This window comes from Chamaea fasciata, unplaced genomic scaffold, assembly GCF_029207755.1.
Source record: "Chamaea fasciata isolate MVZ Bird 193981 ecotype frontalis unplaced genomic scaffold, bChaFas1.0.hap1 SCAF_7, whole genome shotgun sequence".
Taxonomy (NCBI): Eukaryota; Metazoa; Chordata; class Aves; order Passeriformes; family Sylviidae; genus Chamaea; species Chamaea fasciata.
Window position 1 is genome coordinate 48,018,734 of NW_027094092.1, and position 22,496 is coordinate 48,041,229.

At 40.1% G+C, this 22,496-nt stretch overlaps 2 protein-coding genes across 2 annotated transcripts; both read right to left on the reverse strand.

Annotated features, from left to right (window-relative positions):
• Nucleotides 1-2,066: 2,066 nt before the first annotated feature.
• On the reverse strand, nucleotides 2,067-6,866 carry LOC136292685 (alpha-1-antitrypsin-like). The gene is made up of 5 exons (XM_066188735.1): nucleotides 6,811-6,866; nucleotides 5,348-6,037; nucleotides 4,643-4,913; nucleotides 3,779-3,926; nucleotides 2,067-3,044 (listed from the first exon to the last, which is right to left on the reverse strand). The coding sequence occupies exons 2-5, from the start codon at nucleotides 6,018-6,020 to the stop codon at nucleotides 2,838-2,840; spliced, it is 1,299 nt and encodes a 432-aa protein (XP_066044832.1). The 5' UTR covers nucleotides 6,021-6,037; nucleotides 6,811-6,866; the 3' UTR covers nucleotides 2,067-2,837.
• A 7,765-nt stretch (nucleotides 6,867-14,631) lies between these two features.
• LOC136292687 (serine protease inhibitor A3M-like) lies at nucleotides 14,632-22,287 on the reverse strand. The gene is made up of 5 exons (XM_066188736.1): nucleotides 22,081-22,287; nucleotides 18,698-19,360; nucleotides 17,553-17,823; nucleotides 16,761-16,908; nucleotides 14,632-15,958 (listed from the first exon to the last, which is right to left on the reverse strand). Exons 2-5 carry the CDS (start codon nucleotides 19,341-19,343, stop codon nucleotides 15,764-15,766), a joined length of 1,260 nt encoding a protein of 419 aa, XP_066044833.1. The 5' UTR covers nucleotides 19,344-19,360; nucleotides 22,081-22,287; the 3' UTR covers nucleotides 14,632-15,763.
• Between the last annotated feature and the right edge of the window lie 209 nt (nucleotides 22,288-22,496).

Here is a 22,496-nt window from a genome sequence, read left to right on the forward strand (position 1 = left end):
TTGCCTCTGGTTTTCTTCCAGTGCCTGTTGAACTTCACATAGTTTGTTGATGACAGTTAAATCTATCTCCTGCATGGGTTAGCCTGGGTTTCTAAGCTCCTCATTTACATTTTTAGTCTTTATTTCACTTCTAGTTCCTAAATATGACAACAAATACAGTTTACTGCTATTTCCACAATGTTTGTTTTCCTTTTCTCCATATTTCAGAGAGCTGCTCAGTGTGTACCGTTCCAAAGTTTCTGTCGTGTTGGCAGTTCTTTTTCTACAGTGTTAACCCACAAGAGAAGACTGCTTTCAGCCTTTACAGAGACTGCTTTGATCCATACCATCCCAGATTTCCCTCAGGGTCTGCACAGGCTGAGGCTGCAGCATGGTTTCATGCACTCCCACGTCACATCTGTGTGTGGACACCAGTGCAGGCTGCATTAGAAAATGTCCTTTGCACTTTGTCCCTCCTGTGTCTCAGCACACCAGCTCCAGCCTCCAGAAATGCCCCTGCACTGAAGTGGCCCATCACAGTACTTGCAGCAGCAACTCTTGACTAGCCAGGATGACAGTTCTTCCCTGGTTATTCTTGGTCACAACACTCACAGCCAGAGAGCCAACCAAGAAACAAAAACCCATGAAAGAAGAAGCAAAAAAGAAGCAGTCTGTCCTGAGCTAACCATGACTGCAGTAGGTTTCTGACAACCTTAATACTGACATTTTTGGTGGGGAGTGGTGCAATCCTCCTTTGTTCATTATTTACTGCACACATTTGCTGCACATTTACTGTGAGGAGTGTGCCCTGTTTTTGCCAAAATAGAAAGAAAACCTAGGCAAAATGTGTATGGTTCCTACACCTGTCTGAAGATGATTCCTTACCAAGAGGTTTTCTGGTCATCCAGTTCTTAAATCAGCTTCATTTTTGCTTATCCACTTTCATATGAGTTAAGAGGCAGGGTTATTTCTCAAAGTGAGATGTGGTTGGCAAAATAGCGTTTAGATATTTTTTTCCTACTAAAAAACACAGACTATTGATCTGAGCTCCATGAGGAACAACAAACATAGTCTCTTGATATTTGCCTACAGAGCTATTTGTCATTGCAAAGCTGGACTTTGACAATTCATCCTGAGTTAGCCCTGAGATTTGGCAAGAAGCTTTAAATGATCTTCTGTAGAATAAATTTATCTGTATCACATCGAGACCAAATCCTTATATGTTTAGGGGCTTGAAGCCAACTACTTGTTACTTAATACAGAACATACTAAATACAGTTATGAGAAACTTTTGCCATTGATTTATGTGATTTTGGGGGGGAATTTGAAAGTGAATATCAAGTGTTTTCTGTCTGCAGAAAGACATGGAATGTTTTTTCTATTCCTTATTGGTATTCTTGTGCTACAATTTACTCATATTGATGACACTGATTTAACATGAAAGAAAATAAAGATCCCCAAACCAAAAAAAGAATTGTGTTTTAGAAATATTCACCACAGTTTTTATGTTACATTTTTTACAGTCATCTTAAGAAACTAAGGTCTAAAATGTTGTCATTTATATTTTTTCTACCAGTTTGAGATATTCTGTAACAAAAGATTTAATCAATCTATAATTTACATGTTTTCTTTGGCTTTCTATATTTTAATAAGATGTGCTAAAGATGTTGATTTAAAAACTAAAGCAAAAGGTAAAATAATTTAAATGTTTGCTGCTTTTTAGGTACAGTTATGTTTCTTTCATAACCATGCATCTAGTGTAGCTGGATTCCAGGAACCTTAAGTTAAGAAAAAGTACAAACATCAATTCCAAGTCCGTTTTTACTCTATAACAGTAATCCACTGCTAACATTTAGAAAAGTGACTTCTGAAATATTTTATGCTTTTTTTTTATATGTGTTTATGATAGCTTAAACCAAGTTAACGGTCCCTAGGAAAGTTCTGCTGTTCCTACTGAGGAAGTGCAAATTTTGTGGAGTTTTAATTTTCATGCTTCCTTTTTTCTACCACAATCTGTCAAGTCTAGCTGGAAAGTGAATATTGAAGGTGGCATCAGTAGAAACAAGAAATGACAATGACAACAAATCTATGGAAAGGAAAGTGGTGCTATGTCATGGACTACTCCATCAAGCTTTTATCTCAAGGCATTTAGCAACAATCATTACATTAGTAGGATAAAACAGAAGGGTTTTTTCTGCTGTGGATTCCTTCCTTAGTAGAATTAAAATTATCTGTACAGCAAAAGCAGCTTTCTTGTCTCCATGCCGAGGGCTTCTTCTGCCTGAGGAGAAGACAGGAAGGCAAGCTAAAACAGCTGCACTCATCAGCCCTTTACATTGGTATTTCCTCCAATGCCTCAGTCACTGATGCTGTAGTTTCATGCCATACTTGGTTACAAAACCTAAAGAAATTAATGAAAATTCACTCCAATATTAAAAAAAATCTGCATCTAAGAGTAGTCATCAAGGGTTAGTGGATTAAACAGACAGGACTTACTGCTTGCACTTCATTTTTCCTGTTTCTCCTTCACATGCACACCCTGTGACTGCATAGATTACTCCCTAATCAATTGGAGACTTTTAATCAACTGAATTCCCCATAGAGGATGTCAGAAAGGGCTTCTTACAAACCTGATGAAAAGTGACTTGTATCTCATGAGCACTATATGCTATTTTCAGGTGCAGGCTGCGGGAAATCCTAGTGACTTTTGGACAAGGAAAAATAGTTTTTGTGTTTTAGGGGATTAATAAGGTTTCTAAGGACAATGGTTGAAAGATGAGCACTAGCACAGAGTGGTATGCATGCATAGGTGTTTCACTGGTTCACAGGAATTTAGCCAGTGATGTGTATAAGGTTCATCAGTCATTTTTCTGAGGGTTTACAATCTTCCCAACAAAGAGGACAGTGTGGGTGAATTTATCCAGAATCACCAGGAGAAATGGTCTGTTGAATCTGACTCGAGGCGGGCGAGGAAAATCCCCAGATCGCCAGGTAACCTCCTTCACTGTGGCCCCAGCTGCCTCAGTGCCATTCTCATGGACATTGAGCATGGCTCTGTGGATCACCTGCAAGGAACAAAGCAAACAGCCTCCAGCTGACAATCCAGCAAGAAGAGAGCAGCCCGCCACCCTCTTCCCTTTGGCCAGCCAAAGGGAGCTGTGCCTGGAGCAAGACTGAGCAGCAGCAGCTTCTGGGAAGGTCATCACCAGTTGCTCCTGTTCCCACCGCAGCACCAACAGCCATCACACCACTCAAGCCATCCTCCTTCACTGCTTGTGCAGAGAGTAACCCTCAAACTGCAGGCAGCCAAAGAGCACTCAGGATGACTGATGACAAGAAACTCTGGAAGCAAAGAAACCTGGTAATTTAGCCAAGAGTCAATTTTGTCTTTGGCAGCTTCATGTATTATTGTGAATTTACCCTGTCATCTCTCTGAAAAAAATAACATTTTGAGAACACTAGAAGGGCAGGAATAACAGCCCTTTGCCCTCTGTAGGAAGAATTAGAGGAAATTTTACCAAAGCTAATGCACTACATTTAGATAGTTTTGTTTAGTGGCCAAAAGAACATTTAATTATATGTATGTTTTCATCCTCGTCTTTCAACCATGCCTTTCTAAACTCTTGTAAGCATGTTTGACTTCAGGTTTATGAAAACAGGGCTTTCTTTGCCTCCAGACTGGCAGCTATTGATAACTGAGTGATGCTTCAGAGAGACTGAGATAAGCTTTTCATGGGATATTAATGTCAGGTTCCTGGGAACAGTCAAATCCTGTGGTTGCTTTCGCATGCCGACTTACTTTTGAAACGGTCAGTCCAGGGTCCTCAGTAATCCCTGAGAGATCAGCTTGTTCAGTAAACAGATTGACCATACCCATCTCTTTGACTATATTTTTCACATCGTAGGTACCAGAAATAGAAAATTTTGGAACATGCAAATGTATTTTTCTGTAACAAACAACACAAATGGCGGCAAATCATGATCTAGGCAACACTCCTCAATGGCTTCAGTGTACTGACATTTCATGTTTGTTTTTCTGAATGTTTACAGCTTTCTCTCAGGGTTCAGATAGCAGTTCAGATCAGGTTAGCTACTTAATGTTGAGGGTTGGAACAGAACCTTCTACCTCTGCAGTGGGATTCAAGGAGTGGGTTGGAAGACACAGCTATACCACCTCAGTGGCAAAGAGAGCTACTACTGCCAGGTAGGAGGGATTTTTCAAAAAGATTGTAGCTAGCTGACCTAAGGCTGTTCAAATACACAACACGGCCTTGGCCAGCACAGAAGTAGCTGCAGTAATGGTGAATTAATCCACTTTTACACAGAATGCCCTCAACACCCTAACACCCAAGAGCTACTCCACTGCAGTAGTTTCTCAGTGCTTGTACAAAACAAGGGTCTGTCGACCTCATCATGGTGCTAAGTAATATTTGGTTGAACCAGGAACTTAACCCAAGATGAATCCAAAGTTCAATGACCTATTTGTTCACTAGCCACAGCTCTTTTTCATTTTCATTTTACAGCTAAGAAAAGGGAAGTCCATCACAGAGGAACCATTAAGTGTATAGAGTTCAGTCAAAAAAACTGTACTGTTTTGTCTCAGTGACATAAACGCTACTAATCTGTAACATAGTCACCTCTCACCTTAGTAAAAAGAGCTTACCTGTCTCGGAGGGACTTTTCCCATTTAGTTACAGTTCTTTTCAAGAGGGCATCTTCTACCTGCTTCATCTTCCCTTCATCAGGTAAAACAAATAATGCTGCAACATCTCCATTGTAAGGTATCTGAACCAGCCAACAGGACAGCTCTTCATCAAAGTAATTTCTGTAGTAACCCTTTCGATACATCATGTCAACTTTTACGGATGTCTTCTGATCCACAAAAAAATCCTCCTGTTTTGTCTGTGCTGTACTGAAGGGTTTCTCCCAATGGGCTTGTGACAAAAAGAAAATTAATTCAGTGGAATATAAAAAGGAATGGTCACAGGACCTGAATAAAACAGGACCCAGTCCCACAGCCTTCCTTTCATTAGAGTAAATATCCTTTTCATGTAATTGTGTCCTCAGGTGTTACAGCATTGCATCTTTTTTTAAGGTGCTTAAAGACAACTACAGGCAGGTAATACTGAAAACACTCTTTCACTACAACATGAACCTATGATCACATGACAAAATTAACCAAACTCAATAAAGATATTTGTTTTAGAATTTCATTAAAGCAGATTTTTTACTGGCAACAAATACACATGGTCTTATAGCAATACTTTCCAGATACTGAACATACTTTTCTCTGTTTAAAATATTTCAATTTTTTCTCTTTTCTTTCTCTGTAATAAGCATTAGCCTTGCACCCTTTGATGTATCTTACCTTTAAAGAAGACATAGTTAACAAGAACCATTGCAGTCAGAGGGTCAAGATTTTCCACTAGTTCAACAATTTTCCCATTTGTCTTTTCCTCAATATAACTGTTGATCTGACTCTCAGCATCAACAGAGTTGTTAAAGTCAGTAGAAAAGACTTCAGATTCATAAAAGCTTTTGACATCATTCATGAACTTCTGTAGTGGTTTTAGTGTCTCTTCTATAAAAAGGGCACTGCCCAGGCTCAGCTGGAACTCACTGTCTGAACGGTTCAGCATGTGGAGGAGTTGGCAAAAGCCTTCATGTATTTCCTGCTCCTGAGTCTTTTTCAGGTTAAAGGCAAGCCCTTCCAAAATCTGTGTCAGTGTCACAGCCTTGGCACCAAGTGCCAGCATTGCAAAGGAAGCAGAGATGCTTATGGGTGAAAAGAAAATATTTTTGTCTGTTGCTTCAGATGCGACCAGCTTGTAAAAGGAAAATGCAAAGTCAGCATTGCTGAAAACTAGTTTGACAAAGCTTTTGTTCTTAAGTGGAGAAGCTTCTTCCCAGTGAAAACTATGTCCTGGATAATGTGTCCCTTTAGCATCATCCTGCTTATTACGGTAGCGAGGATGCTGATGACACAGGGCAACAGTATGCAAACCAACCAGCAATAAACACAAGGAGAAAGTGGGCTTCATTTTGCTTTCAGCTGTTTCTGGAAAAGAAATAGACATGCAGGACACGTCATGGAAACTAATTTGTTCATACTGTATCCTCCAGTAAAGTAAAATCATGCTTTCAGCACACACCTGTTCTCCAAAGGCCCCCACACTTACAATTCACATTTCTGATGCCTGCCAGTGTTCCCTTGGAAGAATACACCTCCTGATTCACTATTTATATATATATATATATATATATATATATATATAAAGTCTAGTTCTCTTTCAAAAGAGGTAATTTAAAACTTTTAATAGTTTATTAACTTTAATATTAGCATATTCTTTTAAAATTTGTAAATAACTGGAAGCTTATGACCTTTTCCCCAGAGTAACTGGCATGAGTTGGTTTTGTACTCAGTACTGCAGGAAGGTCACTGCAGCTCTGTAAGCCTTCCTCAATTAATCACATAATTAGAGAATTTAATCTGTATTTTAAAAAAAGGGATATAAACATAGATCATGCTATCTAGAACCAAAATTACAAAATACTCTTGCAGTTTCTTCAAAGATGAAAGAATAGGTCACTGATCTTTGTGGTATAAAAGTCTATAGGCATTTCTATTGTTCCAAAACAAATTTTTACTTTATTATGTGAAGTATCTTCTTCAGTATTAGATATTTCTGGCTTTTGAAATGTATTGATTTTTTTCATAAGAGGTATATTCCGTATTTACATGTACAAAGGCACCACACCCAGGCAACATCCCCCCGGGCCACCCCAAAATGAAGTGTAAGAGATCCATAGGAAAATTAAAAGGGTACTTACATTGCTACAGTCTGGTCTTGTCTTCTCATTCTTCTCTTCAATACCATTAAACAGAGTTAATCAGAGCACTCAGTTAATCATTAATTAGATCAAATAAAGTTGCCAGTGAGGATGCACAACAAGCAGTAATGATATTGGGTATTTTGGACAATTTGTCCAACCCAGACAAACACTAACAGTGCTGGGTGATGGGGCTGCAGACAAGAAGGACTGGAGCAGAGGCTGTATCTCTGTTGCTTCCATGCTTGTGGATTGACAGGAGGAGCCTGCTGCTGTGGGCGTTTGGCAAGACAGCCCCCAGCCATACCTTTCCTGGCTGGAGCTGAAAGCTGTGACTGGGTGTGAGTTATACCCCTTGCTTGGGCCTGCCTGAGTCAGCACCACTCATGGATCACAGCATTCCTGTCAGGATGTCCTCTTTGATTTGTCCTGGGAGCACTGCCGGAGCCATAACCTCTCTGGCAGGACTTCAAAACAGGGTTTGGATTTAGAAAGTCCTTCTACCCTACTGTATACCTCAGCCACAACCTTCAACACCATGTCTAATGGTTTTGGGGATTTTCTTATGCAGAGCAGATTGTGTGTGATTGGTGAACAGTCTCTAAATTTCTTAGGTGAACAACATTTGACTTTATCACTCTGGTGAGACATTTAAAATCAGGAAACTTGTTTACTCATTGCTGTTGGCCATCACCTGTGACTGAGTATTTGGGGAACTGGGGAAGAGTTTTCACATGGCTTTGCAGAAAATATACAACAAAACCACCATTGCTAAGAAGCAGCACTGACTGCAAAGAGAAACATGTGGTCAGAAACAGACATCTTGGTTCCTTGGGTTAGTCTGTATCATATGCAGCTGAAATGGACACCAGGAGGACACAGAACAGGCTGCCAAGTCACCTTTCGTCCAGTACTAAAGAAGTCATACTGGCATCACTGGATGATATTCAGGGTTGAACATAATGTATGAACAAACCACTGAAAGATAAACTAAGGCAGAAAATGAACCTTTTTTTAACAGATCTGGTTGCCAACATGTCCCTCTCTGCAAGCTCTCAAGCATTTGGTTTCTGAGCAGGAGCCCCAGACTATATCAGATATTGAAATGCCCCATATGAGAGGTTCAACATCTCTGGCTGGTGGATAGCTGCACTTAGGAAGCTGAAGGCAATGCTGGAAAGGGAACTGGACTTTCTTCCCCTCAATCTCAAATCAAGGCTCCTGTCCTGTTTGGTTTTTTTATATGGCTGCATGGTCAAGTAGCAAAACAGGACAGGACAGACCTTTTCATTTTGAATTCAGCAGTGTTCATCTTTTTTGTATACTAACCTAGTGACTGGAACACCTGATCACTTGATCTGGTTACAAGACCCTCAAACCATTCTACTTGAGACCATCAGACACAAGTGATCCACTTGGCTGATATGCAGGCTGCAAGAGGTTGACGAGAAAGTGAGAGGAAAGGCCATTCACAGATTTCATTCTGAGGGTCTTCTGCTTAAAGATCAAATAAATATAGAACTGCTTATGTGATGTGTGTAGAAAATTGTGTATGAATAACCATACATGTTTTCACCTATCTGTGAGAGACATGTATGTAAATACACACACCTCTAGGTATTCACAGTAGTGGGAAAAGATCATCTAGTAAGTGTAGTGTGTTTATATAATAATACATGCACAAGTCTGGCAGACAGAAACTTGGGTTGCCCTCTGAAAACAATTCAAATAGAAGAAGAAACAAAGGCCCTAGGAATGCAATATCTACCCAGGAAGTTTACAGTTTGTAGGCTGCATTGTGGATAAAGGTACAGCTTTTAAAAAAACAGCCATACTGATCATTGCGAATTTGTGTCAGGAGCACATGAAGAGCAAGTAGTGTGCTGGTACACCTTTGGAATTCCTGCATCACTCTGCAATGTGCTGCTCCACATACATTGCCTGTGTGTGCAGAACCATCTCATTTTACTGGCATAGAACTTGGCTCCTACATGCTTCATGTGATGGTCTGTAGCTCTGGCATCAGATATAATAATGGAGCAGTCTCCCTTTGCCCAGTCTCTGCCACAAATTTAGTTTTGCCTTCTTTATGCCTGCTAAGTTGTCCTTTTTCAAGGCTGAAAATCTTTCAGCTCTAACAGGAGCTGTTCTAGACCTTTGATTAACCTTACCATTTTTTCTGAAGATTTAATAGTTCTCATTTATCCCTCTGTTATTATAAGACCATGTGTGGATGGCACAGAGATTTAGAGATTTTCTATGCAATTTGCTCTTTTTTCCTTTCCCAGTAATTTCTAATATATAATTTTCCTCCTCTTCCACTACTGAGCTGATGTGTGTATGTATTACCTACCAGAACAACAAATCATCAGTCCTGTGTGACAGCAGTGAGTTCAAGTGCAGCATTTTGCCAAACCTGCAACTAAAACTTAGCAAGAAAATCAAAGGCCCTGTCAACACAATAACAAGACAGATAATGCTCTTTCTGGTTTGAAAAAGAGTGAGAATTTGTCTTGCCCATTCCTTTATTTTACCAGGAGATGGTGGCACAAGGCTCCTTTTCCTATAATCCCTAGAACTCGAGGCTCCATGCATAACAGTTTTACAAAGATAGCAGAGTAGAAGAATCACACAGAAAGGTTGGCTTCTTGCAAGGATCTTACTCATAGCTGATATACTGAAATAATTACATTTTACTAGTAGAATTTGCCCTATGGACCTTTTTCTCTTGGTGTAAAAGAGCCATTCTTATGCAAATGACTTTTAGAATAACAAGTTCACCAGAGAATAAAAGTTCTTATTTTGAAATGAAGTTGTCTACCCAGAGAAACCTCTTGGTGTTAAATTAAATTTAAATTGATGTCTTACGTTCTATATTTTTTTTATGCAAACATGGCCTTAATCAAGCACTAAGAAAAATCCCTTATGTAGATATTTTGGAATTACACTTAAAGTTTATTGCTTCCAAAGCCAGGTAGAAAGTATTAGGGCTAAACTCTGCAGAGTGTTATCATTTGTTATTGTACAACAGATTAATATTGTTGGCCTCAATGAAGAAGCAGAAGGAAGACGAACTAGCTGAATGAATATCTTCAATGAAATGAAATTTATTGTATGATTCTATTGTTCAAATTCCTTTTCTTAAACAAGTCTTTGAGACTCAAAGATTTTAAGAATTGTATGGATTCTGATAGATCAGAGATGGTTTAATGGAGGAACTCTCTTCTCAGTTTCAGTGGAGGCAAAATACGAGACTATGTGGTTGCCCTTACCTCTGCAGATCACAGCCTGGCAGGTCAGCACAATTCCATTTACATCAATTACATTATCACGCATCCACAGGACACTTTGGGATCTAGGATGTACCTACACAGGCTTTCTGTCATGGTTGCTGCACCATCATTCCCAACCTGCCAATATAAGAGTGTACAGAACTGCTGGAGCATATCTGCTTCTGTTAGATGCCTCTTCGCAGTCATTTTGGTACCCACTTTCTAACTCCCACTGCAGTGAATGTTTAAAGTTTTCAAGTGAAACACACATTTAAGAATGCTTGTGTTTCTCTTGCACTTTTTCTGTGATTGGAAATCCTAGTGCCTCTGTGCTTTGGAGACACGATTTGAATGCTGGATTAGGGATTAACATTGTTTGAGGTTTTTTCATACCTCCAAAACTACCAAGACTCATGTCAAAGATGAATATCTGGGTTCTCAGAATCCCCATTCAAAACCTACCCTGCCTGGGAACTATCACAATCATATAGTTTTTAAGATCTTAGTGGTTCTCTGCTTGAAATTAGTGTGAGTACAAGGAAAACGCCTGCAGCTTTTGCTGCACTGAATCTACTGAAACATTTAGAATAGTGTTGGTTTACAACCTGTTCAAATTCCCATTTCCTTGCAATAATAGCAGTGATCACAGGCTGTACAGATGATATGGCTGTGGGGAGAAGGTGGATGTGCCCATTCAAGGCATTCCAGATACCAGGGCTGAGGCTCAAATTGCATGGCTGGGAACAAGAAACTCCAAAGTATTGGTAGCATCTGAACAGCAGAGTTTATGTGAGCAGCTGGTGCTTCTGTAGCTATCCAGATGCTCTGTGCATTTTGGCATTGTCTGCACCTCTCCTTACTGCTGAAAGAAACACACACTGCAGTAGCCCTGCAATTCCACTGCTTCATGTTTTGTAACAACATTCTACATGGACTCTGCCATGTGACAAAGCAAACAGAGAGGTACTGACAGAAGATATCCTGTCATCAAGCAGACTCCCACTGGACCATAAACAAGGTCAGACAGAACAAACTTAGTCTCCCACGTGGCTCATAGGCTGCCAGGAGAAGTTTGGCACTCGGGTCTGCTGGGGCACAGCTAGACTGCCTTCCAGGGCAGGTTTCAGCCCTGTGGGTCTCTCTTCCCTCACAGGAGTTCTCACCTGAGTGGAACTCTCTCTAGGCAAGTCCCTTTCCTCATAACTTCTCATAAATGTGTCAGAACATGGCTCACAGACCCACAGCAGGCCATTTATGTTGGATGTTTATTATAAGTGGTCACATACTTCACTGTAAGCTGTATTATCCCCTTCTGCTGACTGTCACTGCAGGAATTCTGGTGGATTGGATTATAAAGGTTACAATCTTTATCTTATAAAGAAGGTCTAGTTTTCTTTCAGGGCTTAGTTTGGATCCAGCTACCCCATAGGCTGAGAGAATGCATGAGTGGGAATTGTAGGGGAATAAAAACATCTCCAGATGAATGAGAAGCTCCATAAAACGCATGTGTGTACCACAGATTAAATAAACAGTCCCTAAATGAAAATTTTAGCTATTTGTATCTATCAGAATAGTTCCTTTTTCGTCTACCTTTAATAACACTAATAGAATGAAGAGGGTTCCCTATCACATATTAAGACTAAAGAAAGCTGCAAGGACAAATGATGTGAAACAGACCAAGACAGATTTTCTTGGAATTAGGAAAAAATACTCCATCTCCCTACAAAAGCTTTGCAGAATTGTCCAGTTCTGGGGGCAATCCAGGAACAGAAAATCCTCAAAACCTTGTGCATGCAGGCCCTAACACGAAAATGAATACAGGGTTCGACTTGAGACCTCGGAAAAGGCTTCCAGATCTAGAGACCATAGCCAGCCCAAGAATGTGGGTTTGTAGTTTAGACAGAAACATATTAAGCTAGGTAGTGGAAAGTTTTAAGGTTTTAAAGTCTGGATAAAGAAGTAATTATAGAAATAGTAAAAGTTTTAAGGTGTAGCAGGTAGTTTTGTGTGTCATTATATGATTGGTTAAAAAAGTCCGCATTGTGCCAAGACATGTGATACAATTTAATTAGGGCTTGGTGTAAAACTAGAAACATTCTTTGTGGCAGTAGTTTATTGCCTGAATAACCTTTAAAAGACCTTGTAACCTGTGGTCTTGTGACCACTGAGGACCACTGAGCGCAGACTTCTGACTTATATGATGAAGACGTTCTCATCCTTCACGAAACTCTAGAAGAGCCATAAATCATGCTTTGAAACATATCTCCGTGGTCCCATCTCTCTTATTATCCCGAAAGAGTTCCTAAAGAATACTATCATAACTGTGTTAAGAGTAATATCAGCGAGGTATGTTCAGTGCCCAGGTTCTGTAGATTTTCTTATTGTGAATTGGAGGCATTTTTCTGCGTTTAGTGTAGCTTTGGCACAAGATTTACTGGTTTCCTGTCCCCTACACGTCCCCTTCTTCCAGAGGGATTTAGGATGATCCCTCTTCCTACCCTCGGTCCCTGCCACAATTCAGGTCAACCTGCTGATCTGGAGCATGAAGTTGCACAGCTGGAGGAAAACTGTAGAGTTGCCCCACAGCTTGGTAGATAACTCCCAAACCAGCATTCTGCCCCATTTTATACTTTTGCTAGTAGCAGCCATTCTTCACAGTCCAGTAGGGAAACTTCCAATGCAGCTGCTGTCCTGCCATCTCAAACCCAAAGGCCTGGGAGGCAGATGGGGAAGGAAGTTGCTTTATGTGTGATTTCCCAAAGCTTTTGCTCTGTCCTAGCAACTATGGGATTTTTCCTAACTTCTTTCCCTCTTGTAACAGGCCAAAAACCTGTTTTTCTGCCACACTCTGATAAAAATCTCATGGCTCTGATAAAAATCTCACCATCCTACCTTCTAATCAGTCCTGTGCACCGATTTATCAGGATGTGATCTCATGGGAACTGCTCCCAGCTCCTGTTGAGTTTGTATAGGCACTGCAGAGCAGGCTGCCTCACACCACAGCAAGTTATCATTGATCTTAACTCTGTAAAAGCCGCTGCTTTGCACAGAAGTGTGATCTCTCCCAGTCCCCTGAGTGATGCCATCTTGCCTCATGAGAAGCAATAGCTCAGGGCTTCCAATGAGTTCTTCCCACATGGAGCAAAGGGACTCATACAAGGCAGCAATCTCAAAGTCTCCCTGAGTCAGAAGCACAGGTCACCACACACCAACCCAATCCTACAAACACCAATGGGCCCCTGAAAAGCACTTCTGCAAGGTGGGCCAAGTTTGGTAGAACAGGTCAGAAGGCCAGAGAGGCGTCAGGGGTGGGGAGCTTGTTTGTGGATTTGGGGCCTGCACTACCTTTGCAGTGCTCAAAACAGACTGCCAGGATCACTGCAGAAATGGGCAGGGTACATTCAGAAGCCTCATCTTCCATGGGATGGGGACTCAACTCCAGTTTCAAAAAATCTATCCAGGATCAATATGCAATGGCATGAAAGCAGTGCAGTGAGATAGAAGCTGTCAAAGTAGCCTCTCCTTGAGGCAGCAGCTGTGCAATAAATGGTTTGCATAGAGTTTAGCCCCAGTGCTCCACTGCAATAAGACTGGGTGATCTACAGACCCACAACAGCAAGCAACTGTTTAGATATTTCTTGAAAAGAGGTTTTACCCAAACAGGCACATAAAGAGAGAATGTGAAGAATCACAGTTTCCATATGAGAAAAGTTGCACTAATTTAACAGCTTTATCAGACATGTTTTACTGATAACTACTGTTAGTAAGAGCAACTGAAAGTGTTGGTTTTAAGAGTTTTGTAGAATGATACAAGAGACTGGAGTAATTCCCTCAGTGATATACTTAAATTACATTGTATATTTTATTGATCATCTACAGCCGGGCAATTATTCATGAATGACATTTTTTCACAGGCAATTCTTTGATAGTTTATGCTACGCCACTGTCTCTTATACTTTTTTGCTGACCTTGTGGAATGCAAAGAGGCACTTACAGTAAGAACTACATCGGAATAGGTCTATTGTTTCAGGGATTATTCTCTTATGATGTCCTAGGCAAAGAGTTGAAACACATTAGAAAGAACAGGTGGATGGAGGATTTTTCATACCTCCAAATGAGGTCAGCCTAGGCAGCCTAGGCAACAAAAAGTGATGCAAGGAGGAAAGGACTCTGTAGGGACCAGCTCAGGTGAATACTGGAGAAGACATAGTAGAATGACAAGAGTTTTTACCTATTAAGATAAAGCTTTTGGTGAATAGTCCAGAACTGGAAGCAGTACAAAACTCCTTAGCAGAGATAATTCACTTTTAAATATAACAACATACTCAAGCAAAGTTATCTTCCATGGAAAATTTGGGAAATCTATTAATAAGTTGAAATATTGTGGTGGTTTGACACTGGTTGGATGATGAATTCCCACTAAAGTCATTCCATCACTTGTTTTCTCAACTGGAAAATGCAGAGATAATAAAATGAAAGGTTCATGAGGTGAGATAAAGATAGGGAGAGATCACAAACTGATTACTGTCACAGGTAAAGTAGACTCAACTTGGAGATATTTCTTGAATTTATTGCCAATCAAAACCAAAGCAGGATAATGAGAAGTTAAAAAAAAAAAAAATCTTAAAAACACCTTTGCCCCGGCTCAGGGAGAAGTGTAATAAGGCTCATGGTCAATTCATCATATGGTTCTGCTGCTGCTTCCTCCTCAGGAAGAGGAGTCTTCCCCCTGCTCCAGTGTGGGGTCCCTCACACAGGGCACAGTCCTCCATGAACTTCTTCAGTGTTTTTCTCAGCTTCTACAGATTTTTTATGAACTGCTCCGTTGTGGGTCCCTTCCACAGCATGCGGTCCTTCAGGCACAGGCTGCTCCAGCACAGGTCCCCCACATGGTCACAAGTGCAGGCAGCAAACCTGCTCTAGAGTGGGTTCCTCTAGAAGCCAGGTCCTGCCAGGAGTCTGCTCCAGGGTGGGTGTCCCATGGGATCACAACCTTCCTTTGGACATCCTCCTACTCCTGAGTGGGCCTTCTCCGTGGGCTGTAGGTGGATCTCAGCTCTCCCCTGGACCTCCATGGGCTGCCTGGTGACAGCCTGCTCACCATGGTCTGCACCACAGCCTGCAGGTGGATCTTTGCTTTGGCACATGAAGCACTGGCTCCCCTTTTTCCTCACTGACCTTGGTGTCTGGAGGGTGGTTTCTATCATTTATTCTCAATCTGCACTTCTCTGGGCTAAATTACTTCCCTGAAATAACTTTATTCACTTATCAAATATGTTACCACAGAGGTTTTAATATCATTCCTGTTTGGCTCAGCCTTCCGGAGCAGCAGACCCATCTTGGAGCTGGCTGGAAGTGGCTCTGTGAGACATGGGGTAAGCTTCTGGCAGCTGCTTAGTGAAGTCATCCCTATAGGCCCCTCACAGGCCCCTGCTACCCAAACCCTGCCATTCAAACCCAATACAAGTTTTGAACTGGGGAAAATATTACATTTTAAAAGTGTCAGTTGATGGTGATTTTTTACAATGTGGTTTTCTTGTTAATTTGGTAAGGAAATTTCTCATTTACTTCTAAATATACTGCAATCAGAGTCTAGTTAGCAGCACTACCTAGCCCAAAACTGCAAACACTGTAGTCATTATAAGCCATGCCCAATATCAGGATGCCAAATAACCTAGCAATTATTCCTTAGTAGGATCAACAATTTTCCCCATGAGAAGTGTGGTGCCAGTTTGTTTGTGAGAGATTAAAATAAGGAAGGGCCTGTTGAATTTGATGGTAGGAGAAGCAGAGGAAAGTCTGGTAAAGATTATGGCAGTGGCTCCTGCAGCTTCAGTTCCAGCCTCATCAACTTCCAGCAAAGCCTTGTGAACTGCCTGCACAGAATAGGAGAAAACACCGTGGTTTATACATGGGACAGGAAGCAAGACTAAAATAAATTCTCTACTTATGGAACATTTAGGAGAGGAAAGGACTAATAAATCCAGTGGATGAAACTTTATTGTATAAATCTCCAACAGTTTGAAACAGGAGTATTTTCTATGCCAGGACTGAGCAAGAAGGACCAAAATTTAGCATGGACACACTGAAATGCATTCCCACCAGTGCTGAGTAGTGAGATAAAGATACCCCATGTGCAAGCTAGTTTATTTTCTTAGATGGTTGGGACTTCTATAGCAACACTTATTTCAAAGTTAATTAAAAACTGCTATTTAAATGCTAATACGGAGCAGGATTTGGCATCTTTAGCATTAAATCATAGCTCAAATGGACATTGTCACATTCAGCTACTGCAAACCGGAGATTTCCTGAAAACTTTGGGAACATTAAAAACTGAGATATTAATCAACACAAATATCATAATGAACTCCTCATTTATATCACACAATTTCATGTAAACTATTATATTCCGGGCCAAGAAGTTATTTAAAACATTGCCCAATTTTTCTATGCATTTAATATCCAGCTTTTTAGTAATAACATTAAAGTAATACAAAAGTGAGCCGGCAGATTCTTTAATAAAAAAACCACAATTACTGAGCTAGCCCCCCTACATGTCATTTTGAGTTTTACTTACAACTTCAGTAATACAGAGAGGGAAATAAAGTCTTTAAAAATCCCAGACACAACTGATCAAAACAACCAGTCACCACCCCATCACCAGCTCTGTCTACTTACTTGTGAGACCTGGAGATCGTGATTGCCGCTAATTCCAGACAGATCAGCATTACCTGAGAACACTTCAGTAATGCCCATTTGCTCAAATAGGGTTTTAATGTCATAAGACCCACTAATAGAAAACTTTGGTAACTGCAGATTTAATCTCCTGTTGATCAAAGAAAACAAAAAGAGCAGTGAGCCCTTGAAGCCTTGCAGTTTCAGTCAGAGGGGTGGAAGGTACACGACTCAGCGACACTTGAAAGCATTCTTTTGATTGTAGGTTTGTTTGATGGTAGCCTTTGTATTTCTTGAGCAATTTTGGCATCCTGAGAGATGCACCGTCTTCTTGTATCTGCATTCTCTATTTGATTTTGGGAAAAGAAAAAATTTCTTGATTGTCGCTCTTTCATCCCTGTGCACATGCGCAGCTAGTGGAGTTTTTGGCTAAAGGGTTACAGAGAGTGATCAGACCACTAGTGGAAAACCTAAAGTAAGGGAAAAGGAGGATAAAATCTAAGATATGGCAAAGGAAATTAATCACGTTTACACCATGAAAGAAGAGGTAAGGAGTCAAAAAGTAGCCAAGCAAGTTTTAAGGCAGCTGTTATAATGCTGTTACCCCTTCCGTCAGGTCACAAAGCCTGCAGTTTCTTAGTGATTATGCTCTGCTCTGACTCATTTGGGAAATTTCTTAAAACTTCCCTTTCTGTAATCAGGACATTATGTCCAGTAGGAGGTGATCTGAAACTGGCATTTTTTCTTAAAAACAATGGTGTGTCCTCAAATCTAGCAATCCATATACTTAGTTACCTGGTCACAAGTTTGCTATCCCATTTACAAACAGTTTCCTTGGAGAGAGCATCTTCCACTTGCTTCATCTTTCCATCATCAGGCAGAATAAACAATGCTCGTGCAGTGCCCTGGTAAGGCAGCTCTACCACCACACAAGAGAGATCCTGGTCATAGTAGACATTTGAGGTACCATCACGGTGCATCATGTTGACTCTAACAGTTGCTTTGGTGTTCACAAAAAAATCATCCTCATACGTAAGCAAAGGATCAAAAGACTTTTCCCAGGCAGCTAATGAGGAAAAAGAGATGTTGTTGCACTCAAACATGAAGATCATAAAGAGTGGCTCATCTAAATTAGACCAGCTTTAATGTAGGGCACTGGAGGTATATTGATGGGAGAAGATGCTCCCTAAATCACTTCAACCTCTTCCATAATACACAAGAAAGAATTCTAGCTGTGCAGTAAGGTCATCATATTTCGTGTGAGCACATCATGTTTTGCTGAAGAACAACCAAAGGCTGATGATTAGTTGAGAGTCCTTCTTCTACTGTAAGCCTATGTAATACCTTTAATGCCATTTAAAAGCATTAAATATTCACTCACAGGACCTTCTTATGCCTTTTCTGCTAGGCCGTACCCCAAGTCAGTGCAAGCTGACTGCACTCAGCCTGGTGTGGAATAAATCAGCAAATACAGAGTCCTAACATTTGAGCAAGGCTCCAGGAACACAGGCTCTCAAGATGCTATGTCTTAGGTTTTCATGCAGAGCACCTAGTAGATCTATCCTAAAACTGGGGTTCCTGTGCAAGGATGTCAGTCCACCAAGTCTGACTGGCATGTCCAGCCAGCATAGAGATATTGGAGACATCTATAGTCATTACGGCCTCAACCAGTGGGACTATGTGGATCCTTGTCTATGAGGCATCCACTAGAGTGGAAATTTTCTGTCACAGCTTTCAAGGAAATTGAATCAAAACCAAGAAATCAGTATTTCTCAACAATCAGATACCTTGCATTTGGCCAGATCTAATCTTTAATTGAAAGGTCCTGCACAGTTTAGCCCTTTCCTAAATTGTCACTCTAGTAATAAATCATCAGAAGTTCCCTAAAATTTTTATTTTTATCAAAACTATCTATTGAAATAATATGTTTAGTGCCTTACCTTTAAAGTAAATATAGTTCACAAGAACCAGTACAGTATTTGGATCAAGACGACCAACTAATTCAGGAATTTTTCCCTTGGTTTTCTCCTCTACATATTTATTGATTTGCCTTGTAGCTTCTTCTGGTTTATGAAAATCACTGGAGAAAAAATCTGCATCATAAAATTCTTTGGTATTTTGTAAAAATGACTCCTGTGGTTTATACCCAGTAGCTGCAAAAAGGGAATTTCCTATATTTAATGTGATATTAACATCAGCACAGTTCAGGACTGACAAAACTTTGTGAAAACTTTCATGTACATCACGTATGCGAGTCTCAGTCAGGTTGTCAAAGCCCAGTCCTTCAAAAATCTGAGACAGAGTGGTTGATTTAGCACCAACAGCCAGCATGGCAAAGGCAGTGGAGATGCTCATGGGAGAAAAGAAAACATTTTTATCAGCTTCGTTTGATGAAGCCTGCTTGTAAAATCTAAATACAAAATCTGCATAGTTAGAGCCTTCCTTGTCACAGCTATATGTTAATAAATTTTCTCTTCCATCCTTCAGATTAGTATTGTTGACTTCATGGCAAATGTCTTCAGGGCAGCAGTGGGTTACAGCACAAAGAACAGCAAGGAGTAAACCCAGGCACAGGAGACACTTCATCTTTTTTTCAAATTATTCTGCCACAAAATAAACAGTCATTAAATGAGCAGATGGTAATGATGTGCTTGGTAGTAAGAAATAATGAATAGTTAGTTAGCATAAATGTTGCATAGTTCAACCGTACATATCTAACATACATAGCATGCTTGAAGTTCTCATGGGCACAACATCAAACTTATTTAACAAATTCAAATAGGTTAGAGATGAAAATTTCAGGCATAATAAAGTAATAATATTCCATGGTAACTGCTTTGAAAAAGCAATGCTTTTTTTCCATTGACAATAAAAATATAAAACTACGGTCCATAATAATTTTTATTAACAATGACATTATCTTCCCAAAACACTGTCTCCTACAGGGTACATCTAAATGAACAAGTTATTATTACAAGGTAAGACAGGGTGTGGGTTTCAAAGACATCAAATACTCCACAGCATCTGCCTAAAAGCAATTTGATAAATGTAAGGAAGTGTGAGGCAGCTCACCACTCAGTAGGACTGAGTAAATTCCCCCACTTTCCTCAGGGCAGCAGCACATGGACAGAGAGCTATCGTGGACTATCCTGTGCTTGTTAAATTCACACCCTTGTTTACTTCATGGTTACTCACATGGCCAGTTACTGGCCACAACTGATAAGTGATGGAAGAAGGTCACCTACATGGATTTCAAGGCAAAAGGCTGGGCCATCCTTTACTATGAGAGCACAGTGAGGTGGGCACAGTGACATGTGACAAGCAACAGGTTTGCAGGAAATAATGGGGTGCATGTCTGGAATGAAGGAATCCTCCTTTTGGGGGAGCTGCAAGGAGTGTTTGTAACTTCTTAAATGGTGGTTTGCCCCTCACCATGGGTTAACCTGCATGGGATGTGGGTAGGACCTGGGTCAAAGAGGAAGAGGAACACTCATCCCGTTTGGACATCAAAGGGCACAGATTAATTCCCTTGCAGATTACAAGTTCTTCATTATGCTTGTTCTCCTAAAGCTGACATGGTATACTTCACATGAGCCGCCTGCTCTTCACAGGAGCTGGAACAAGTCTCTGGTTTACTGATTCCAGTTCCCACCAGTTCTGGGGAGGCATCCCATATAAACCCTCTTCAGAACTGTAAGAAGCTATCAGTGAAAATTAGCTTTTTGCCCTCACATATTCAGCGTGAAAACGTTTCTAGAACTTTTCTACTGTCATGGGTCCTCTTCTGGTTTCCAGCCAATACAGCCTGTTTGTATCCTTTTCTTTCAGGAATGTATTTTCCCATGTCCGTGGTAAAGCTCTCTTGGTCCTACATTCATCCCTAGATGTAAAAGATGACTGTAGATACTATCTAAAGATTTAGACTTTCTGATGGCAGCCAAAGTTCAAGGATTCTTGGTGATTAACCAATTGTGTTATTTTTGTATTGATGGTCTTCCTTGTTTTCATAGCAAACATATAGATAGCTGTGTGTTCTCATATTTGCTAAGATCTGAGTGTACTGAGTCTGCCCGAGATCACCCAGGGCCCACTGCCGTGACCCACAGTAACAAGTGGTAAAACTAAATTTGAATTTCCTTAAAACAAAAGATGAAGTATGGCCGTAGACATGAATATGATTCAACAATTTGCATCTCTTTTAAGCAGAACGCAGCCTCTTTTTCACTGCCAAAAAAAAAAAAAGGCGAAACCCAAACAACCCTTATGTACTGTGAAAAAAAAAATAAATAATATAGTACGAAAGGTGTTTCAAAAATATTCAATGTTTAACTTGTTATAGCCTGTTTTTCTCTAGTTATTTGAGATATTGGACACTTTAGTAATTGAGAAAGAAAAAAAAAATTACTTTCTGTGTCCATACAGAGCTTAGCCTAAATTTTAAAGAATTTCTGATCAAAGAGTGTGGTCTGGGGTTTTTTTTCTGCAGCAAACTTATATTAGGCATGGCTCTGTCTTTAACTTCTGCTGTAAAAGATCAGTTAAAAAACTTCTCCTGGTATCATAACTCTCTACAGAAATCTAAAATGAGTACTTCTATCAAAAGCTGAAAACCACTGAATATTTGCATTAAGTTTTCCTCATGTACTTTTCCTTTTAGAGATGAAAATCACATTCATTAATTTCAACATTTTGAGATTAGAAAATTTCTGACACCAATTTTTTGTTAACATTTCAAAGTTGAAGATTATGTAAAAGTTTTGTTAAATCTGGAAGTACTTTTTCTGCAAAAATGCAGAAAATAATTCTCCTCCAGACCATATATTAGTTTGTCTATGGGAGTAAAAGAGGCAATTAAATTTAAATTGTGGCCTTCCACCCACCCCCTACACTTACCCCGATCCTAATTAAAGAGCCTAGCCTTAGCAATTCAATTGCTGCTTTATAAATTAAGTCACCAGAAGAGTTTTTAAATTGGACCTGGTTGTTCAGTCACTAGTGAGATTATTCTAAATTTGAGTCACTGTGAAGGCTGTTTCTAACCTGGAAGGTGATTACATCAGTATTCTCTTTTAACAAGTACTTAATAAGTCCCCGTGACTTCAAAGGGTTTTTTAGTTTGATTTCAGTCTAAGCATATTCCCCCAGAACAGCAGGTCCCACTGGTCCCTTGAACATCTGCTTGGTAAATATTTCATTGCAACATCCACAAAGAATGAAATCACAAACACACAAATGGAATTAACCTTATATTAAAATTCCACTGACTGCAGAAAGCATCATTTCCAACTCTCTAAAAAAAAAAAAAAGCATATGTAGTACTTACAAAATCAGAAGCCTTGTTGCCTTCAGCTGACCATGCTGTTCCCCACACTGTTACTTATACTGGTTTATCATCTTCTACTTAATTAGAGATGTTAAACATTACACAGACCTGATAAAAATTAGAGCCAACCAAAAAAAAGGAGGAAACAAAGCAAATATTGATGAAACAGGGTTCGCAAGGATCACCTCTGTTATTCAGCCGAAGAAGCTGACAATCTTCAGCCATCCTCTCTGTTGCCTCTGACCATGCGGAGGAGCTTAAGAGCAAAAGTTGTGTGATTAGGATCCTACTGGAAACCAGGAGCTTGTGCCTGGAATCACTAGAAACTAGTGCTGACTCTTGGTGGCAGAGGTCAGATTTTCTGTGTTGTGATGAAGGATACATGGAGCTGACAGCCACGTATCACATCAGCCTGG